This window comes from Aquarana catesbeiana, linkage group LG05 (genome assembly GCF_042186555.1).
Source record: "Aquarana catesbeiana isolate 2022-GZ linkage group LG05, ASM4218655v1, whole genome shotgun sequence".
NCBI lineage: Eukaryota > Metazoa > Chordata > Amphibia > Anura > Ranidae > Aquarana > Aquarana catesbeiana.
The window spans coordinates 649055701-649064164 of NC_133328.1; the positions used below are offsets into that span (position 1 = coordinate 649055701).

General features: G+C 46.3%; 1 protein-coding gene across 2 annotated transcripts in view; it reads right to left on the reverse strand.

Moving 5' to 3' along the window:
* Positions 1–5880, reverse strand: part of LOC141145669 (uncharacterized) — a 49036-nt gene extending 43156 nt beyond the window's left edge. For both annotated transcript variants that reach the window (XM_073632514.1, XM_073632513.1), the window contains exon 1: positions 5750–5880. In XM_073632514.1, the coding sequence (XP_073488615.1) occupies positions 5750–5785 (36 nt within the window). In that variant the 5' untranslated portion in view covers positions 5786–5880. The remainder of the gene's footprint in view (positions 1–5749) is intronic.
* Positions 5881–8464: the final 2584 nt, after the last annotated feature.

The following is an 8464-nucleotide window of genomic DNA, read 5'->3' on the forward strand; positions in this document are numbered from 1 at the left end:
CCCTTACATCAGGGGTCCCCACCAGAGCCCGAATACACATTCACTTTGTATAGCCGGTTGTGGCGCTTCAAATCCTTAATAAAAGCAGCTGATGTGGTGGATTCCAAAGGATGACACCATCCAGAGATCAGAGATCTGAGGGGTGATGATGGAAGGTCTAGTGATCTCAGTATAGAGACCAGCAAAGCTCCCAACATCCTACAGTGCAGGTTATCCGGCCCTAAAGAAGTTCTCCATAAATAAATGACCAGTAAGGACAGTCAATCGGTTTACCAGAGTTCATCCACCAACCTCGGCCATCGCCCGCCGGGACCAGGGATTTGAAGCTCCACAGCCGGCCATACAAAACAAACGTATACTCCAACTCCTGAGGGATTGTCGTCAAACATGTTGAGCTTCACCCACCGACACCAACCTACGCCAATCCCTCCTCGGAGACTGGCAGCCTCAGATCTCCCGGCTGAGACCGGGACACCTCTCCGGGATTGGCTCCTGGCTGAGACCGGGACACCTCTCCGGGATTGGCTCCTGGCTGAGACCGGGACACCTCTCCGGGATTGGCTCCTGGCTGAGACCGGGACACCTCTCCGGGATTGGCTCCTGGCTGAGACCGGGACACCTCTCCGGGATTGGCTCCTGGCTGAGACCGGGACACCTCTCCGGGATTGGCTCCTGGCTGAGACCGGGACACCTCTCCGGGATTGGCTCCTGGCTGAGACCGGGACACCTCTCCGGGATTGGCTCCTGGCTGAGACCGGGACACCTCTCCGGGATTGGCTCCTGGCTGAGACCGGGACACCTCTCCGGGATTGGCTCCTGGCTGAGACCGGGACACCTCTCCGGGATTGGCTCCTGGCTGAGACCGGGATACCTCTCCGGGATTGGCTCCCGGCTGAAACGGGAATACCTCTACCGGATTGGCTCGGGACTTTCGCACCACATTAGTAGCTTGTATTCAATTTTACGCATCATCTTTTATATAGTTTTTTATGTGATTCATAGATTTTGTTGTTTGGTGCTTAAAAAGTCCATGTTTTCTCACATTATGCTTTATATACAGAGATGGACAGTCCCCTATAGACACTGGGACCCCCTAAACATTATATACAGATATGGACGCACCCTACAGACAATCCCTATACATTATATACAGATATGGACAGTCCCCTATACAACAATGGGTGGTCCTCTACAGACACCAGTATTCCAGCATCCCCTATACATTATATACAGAGATGAACAATCCCCTATAGACACTGGGACTCCCTAAACATTATATATAGACATGGATGCTCCCAATAGACACCGGCTATCCCTATATATTATATACAGGGATGGACAGTCCTCTATACAAAGATAGGTGTTCCCCTATAGACAGACAATCCCTATATATTATATACAGGGAAGGACAGTCCTCTATACAAAGATAGGTGTTCCCCTATAGACACTGAGATTTTCCCTATATGATATGCAGAGATGGATGTCCCCTATAGACAGACAATCCCTATATATTATATACAGATATGGAGCGTCCCTAGGCCCCTATACACACACCAAGATTTCCTCTATATTATATACAGAGATGGATAGTCCTCTACACACACACCGGCATCCCCCATACATTATATACAGACACGGACGGACCCCCCCCCACATACATGATATACAGACGGCCGGTGTCCCCCCCATATACATTATATACAGACGGCCGGTCTCCCCCCCATATACATTATATACAGACGGCTGGTCCCCGCCCCCCCCCCCCATATACATTATATACAGACGGCCGGTCCCCCCCCATATACATTATATACAGACGGCCGGTCCCCTCCCCATATACATTATATACAGATGGCTGGTCCCCCCCCCCCCCATATACATTATATACAGACGGCCGGTCCCCCCCCCCCCCATATACATTATATACAGACGGCCGGTCCCCCCCCCCCATATACATTATATACAGACGGCCGGTCCCCCCCCCCCATATACATTATATACAGATGGCCGGCCCCCCCCATATACATTATATACAGATGGCCGGCCCCCCCCCCCATATACATTATATACAGACGGCCGGCCCCCCATACATTATATACAGACGGCCGGTCCCCCCCCCATATACATTATATACAGACGGCCGGTCCCCCCCCATATACATTATATACAGACGGCCGGTCCCCCCCCATATACATTATATACAGACGGCCGGTCCCCCCCCCCATATACATGATATACAGACGGCCGGTCCCCCCCCCATATACATGATATACAGACGGCCGGTCCCCCCCCATATACATGATATACAGACGGCCGGTCTCCCCCCCCCATACACATGATATACAGACGGCCGGCCCCCCATACATTATATACAGACGGCCGGTCCCCTCCCCATATACATTATATACAGATGGCTGGTCCCCCCCCCCCATATACATTATATACAGACGGCCGGTCCCCCCCCCCCCCCATATACATTATATACAGACGGCCGGTCCCCCCCCCCCATATACATTATATACAGACGGCCGGTCCCCCCCCCCCATATACATTATATACAGATGGCCGGCCCCCCCCCATATACATTATATACAGATGGCCGGCCCCCCCCCCATATACATTATATACAGACGGCCGGCCCCCCATACATTATATACAGACGGCCGGTCCCCCCCCCATATACATTATATACAGACGGCCGGTCCCCCCCCATATACATTATATACAGACGGCCGGTCCCCCCCCATATACATTATATACAGACGGCCGGTCCCCCCCCCCATATACATGATATACAGACGGCCGGTCCCCCCCCCATATACATGATATACAGACGGCCGGTCCCCCCCCATATACATGATATACAGACGGCCGGTCTCCCCCCCCCCATACACATGATATACAGACGGCCGGTCTCCCCCCCCCATACATTATATACAGACGGCCGGTCTCCCCCCCCCATACATTATATACAGACGGCCGGTCTCCCCCCCCCATACATTATATACAGACGGCCGGTCTCCCCCCCCCCATACATTATATACAGACGGCCGGTCTCCCCCCCCCCCCCATACATTATATACAGACGGCCGGTCTCCCCCCCCCCCATACATTATATACAGACGGCCGGTCTCCCCCCCCCATACATTATATACAGACGGCCGGTCTCCCCCCCCCCCATACATTATATACAGACGGCCGGTCTCCCCCCCCATACATTATATACAGACGGCCGGTCTCCCCCCCCATACATTATATACAGACGGCCGGTCTCCCCCCCCATACATTATATACAGACGGCCGGTCTCCCCCCCCATACATTATATACAGACGGCCGGTCTCCCCCCCCCATACATTATATACAGACGGCCGGTCTCCCCCCCCCATACATTATATACAGACGGCCGGTCTCCCCCCCCATACATTATATACAGATGGCCGGTCTCCCCCCCCATACATTATATACAGACGGCCGGTCTCCCCCCCCATACATTATATACAGACGGCCGGTCCCCCCCCCATACATTATATACAGACGGCCGGTCCCCCCCCCATATACATTATATACAGACGGCCGGTCCCCCCCCCATATACATTATATACAGACGGCCGGTCCCCCCCCCATATACATTATATACAGACGGCCGGTCCCCCCCCCCATATACATTATATACAGACGGCCGGTCCCCCCCCCCAATATACATTATATACAGGCGGCCGGTCCCCCCCCCATACATTATATACAGACGGCCGGTCCCCCCCCCATATACATTATATACAGACGGCCGGTCCCCCCCCCCATATACATTATATACAGACGGCCGGTCCCCCCCCATATACATTATATACAGACGGCCGGCCCCCCCCCCCATATACATTATATACAGACGGCCGGTCCCCTATACATTATATACAGACGGCCGGGGTGGTATACATTATATATATACAGGGGGAGTATATATTATATATACAGGGGGGGGGATGTACAGATGATGAAGTCTCCTGTATAGATGATATAGGAGGAGATCTCTCTGTATACATTATATATACTCCGATCACATCTCTGTATACATTATATATACTCCGATCACATCTCTCTGTATACATTATATATACTCCGATCACATCTCTGTATACATTATATATACTCCGATCACATCTCTCTGTATACATTATATATACTCCGATCACATCTCTCTGTATACATTATATATACTCCGATCACATCTCTCTGTATACATTATATATACCCCGATCACATCTCTCTGTATACATTATATATACTCCGATCACATCTCTCTGTATACATTATATATACTCCGATCACATCTCTCTGTATACATTATATATACTCCGATCACATCTCTCTGTATACATTATATATACTCCGATCACATCTCTGTATACATTATATATACTCCGATCACATCTCTCTGTATACATTATATATACTCCGATCACATCTCTGTATACATTATATATACTCCGATCACATCTCTCTGTATACATTATATATACTCCGATCACATCTCTCTGTATACATTATATATACCCCGATCACATCTCTCTGTATACATTATATATACTCCGATCACATCTCTCTGTATACATTATATATACCCCGATCACATCTCTGTATACATTATATATACCCCGATCACATCTCTCTGTATACATTATATATACTCCGATCACATCTCTCTGTATACATTATATATACCCCGATCACATCTCTCTGTATACATTATATATACTCCGATCACATCTCTGTATACATTATATATACTCCGATCACATCTCTCTGTATACATTATATATACTCCGATCACATCTCTCTGTATACATTATATATACTCCGATCACATCTCTCTGTATACATTATATATACTCCGATCACATCTCTCTGTATACATTATATATACTCCGATCACATCTCTCTGTATACATTATATATACCCCGATCACATCTCTCTGTATACATTATATATACTCCGATCACATCTCTGTATACATTATATATACTCCGATCACATCTCTCTGTATACATTATATATACCCCGATCACATCTCTCTGTATACATTATATATATCCCGATCACATCTCTGTATACATTATATATACTCCGATCACATCTCTCTGTATACATTATATATACCCCGATCACATCTCTCTGTATACATTATATATATCCCGATCACATCTCTCTGTATACATTATATATACCCCGATCACATCTCTCTGTATACATTATATATACCCCGATCACATCTCTGTATACATTATATATACTCCGATCACATCTCTCTGTATACATTATATATACCCCGATCACATCTCTGTATACATTATATATACTCCGATCACATCTCTCTGTATACATTATATATACTCCGATCACATCTCTCTGTATACAGCCCCCCCCCCATACATTATATATACAGATGAGGATATATATATATCTCATGTATACAGATGGGGGGGGGGGAGGGGGTGTATATATATATATATCTCATGTATACAGATGGGGGGGGGAGGGGGTGTATATATATCTATCTATCATGTATACATATAACGGGTCGTGTATATATGATGGAGGGGAGGAGGAGGGGGGGAGGGGAGGTCCCTCTCTCTCCTCTCCTCACACAGGGCGGGCTCTCCTCTCCTCTCCTCACACACAGAGGAGGACGGGGTTCCCCTCCCCCGGTATTCCGGTCTCTCCCCTCCCCCCTCTCTCTCTCCCGGTCTCACCTGAGGAAGGTTCTCCAGCAGCAGCGGCCGCTCCATCCTCCTCCTCCTCCGTCCCGCTCACCGAATCCTCACCGACACTGTGGGAGGGGCCAGATCTCAGGAGGAGGAGCCCAGCGAGGCGAGGAGGGGGGGAGAGAAAAAAGGCGGAGAAAGCAACTCGCGTGCGATTGGACGGATCCCGGAGGAGGAGCCAAACCCAGCGCTGGAAAGCGGGAGCGGGCCGGCCATTGGCTGCTCCCGCCAGGAGGAGTCAGAGGGCGGAGACAGCGCGGGAGAAAATCTTCTGACGCACGATTGGTGGAGAGGAGAAGGCGGGGTCTGAAGATAATGATGGGAACTGAGGAGAGGGGGGGATGGGGAGCTCTGCGGCGATTGAGCGAGATTAGAGGAGGAGCTTCGTCTACGAATCACATTCCGCGAGGGGAGGGGCTGCAAATTCCCGGATGGGGGGAGGGGAGATCCGTCACCCTGGAAACAATGCAATTTTCTCTGCTGTCACGTGACCTGTAATATCAACAGAGATCAATTATCTCCATCAGATCAGACAGAGAGATCAATAATATACAGAGAGATCAATCATCTCCATCATATACAGAGAGATCAATCATCTCCATCATATACAGAGAGATCAATAATCTCCATCATATACAGAGAGATCAATAATCTCCATCATATACAGAGAGATCAATAATATACAGAGAGATATATAATATACAGAGAGATCAATCATCCCCATCATATACAGAGAGATATATAATCTCCATCATATACAGAGAGATCAATAATCTCCATCATATACAGAGAGATCAATAATCTCCATCATATACAGAGAGATCAATAATCATCATATACAGAGAGATCAATAATCTCCATCATATACAGAGAGATCAATAATATACAGAGAGATATATAATATACAGAGAGATCAATAATCATCATATACAGAGAGATCAATAATCTCCATCATATACAGAGAGATCAATAATCATCATATACAGAGAGATCAATAATATACAGAGAGATCAATAATCTCCATCATATACAGAGAGATCAATAATCTCCATCATATACAGAGAGATATATAATCATCATATACAGAGAGATCAATAATCTCCACAATATACAGAGAGAATAATAATCTCCATCATATACAGAGAGATCAATAATCTCCATCATATACAGAGAGATATATAATCATCATATACAGAGAGATCAATAATATACAGAGAGATCAATAATCTCCACAATATACAGAGAGAATAATAATCTCCATCATATACAGAGAGATCAATAATCATAATATACAGAGAGATCAATAATCTCCATCATATACAGAGAGATCAATAATCTCCATCATATACAGAGAGATCAATAATCATAATATACAGAGAGATCAATAATCTCCATCATCATCATTATCATTATACAGGATTTACGGAGCTCTTTACCCCTTGAGGGTAGACAGTACAAATACAATACACTGTAATACAGGAGGAATCGGAGGGCCCTGATCCTTGGAGCTTACAATCTAAGAGTGAAGGTCCAGAGATACAAGAGGTAATAACTGTGTGTGTGGGGGGGGGGGGAGATGGGCTGATGGAGAAGATAAATGGACAGTTGTTAGGTGGACCAGATAGGCTTCTCTGAAGAGATGAGTTTTCATTGTTAGGTGGACCAGATAGGCTTCTCTGAAGAGATGAGTTTTCATTGTTAGGTGGACCAGATAGGCTTCTCTGAAGAGATGAGTTTTCATTGTTAGGTGGACCAGATGGGCTTCTCTGAAGAGATGAGTTTTCATTGTTATGTGGACCAGATAGGCTTCTCTGAAGAGATGAGTTTTCATTGTTAGGTGGACCAGATAGGCTTCTTTGAAGAGATGAGTTTTCATTGTTAGGTGGACCAGATGGGCTTCTCTGAAGAGATAAGTTTTCATTGTTAGGTGGACCAGATAGGCTTCTCTGAAGAGATGAGTTTTCATTGTTAGGTGGACCAGATGGGCTTCTCTGAAGAGATGAGTTTTCATTGTTATGTGGACCAGATAGGCTTCTCTGAAGAGATGAGTTTTCATTGTTAGGTGGGGACCAGATAGGCTTCTCTAAAGAGATGAGTTTTCATTGTTAGGTGGGGACCAGATAGGCTTCTCTGAAGAGATGAGTTTTCATTGTTAGGTGGACCAGATAGGCTTCTATGAAGAGATGAGTTTTCATTGTTAGGTGGGGTCCAGATGGGCTTCTCTGAAGAGATGAGTTTTCATTGTTAGGTGGACCAGATAGGCTTCTCTGTATAGATGAGTTTTCATTGTTAGGTGGACCAGATGGGCTTCTCTGAAGAGATAAGTTTTCATTGTTAGGTGGACCAGATAGGCTTCTCTGAAGAGATGAGTTTTCATTGTTAGGTGGACCAGATGGGCTTCTCTGAAGAGATGAGTTTTCATTGTTATGTGGACCAGATAGGCTTCTCTGAAGAGGTGAGTTTTCATTGTTAGGTGGGGACCAGATAGGCTTCTCTGAAGAGATGAGTTTTCATTGTTAGGTGGACCAGATGGGCTTCTCTGAAGAGATGAGTTTTCATTGTTAGGTGGACCAGATAGGCTTCTCTGAAGAGATGAGTTTTCATTGTTAGGTGGACCAGATAGACTTCTCTGAAGAGATGAGTTTTCATTGTTAGGTGGACCAGATAGGCTTCTCTGAAGAGATGAGTTTTCATTGTTAGGTG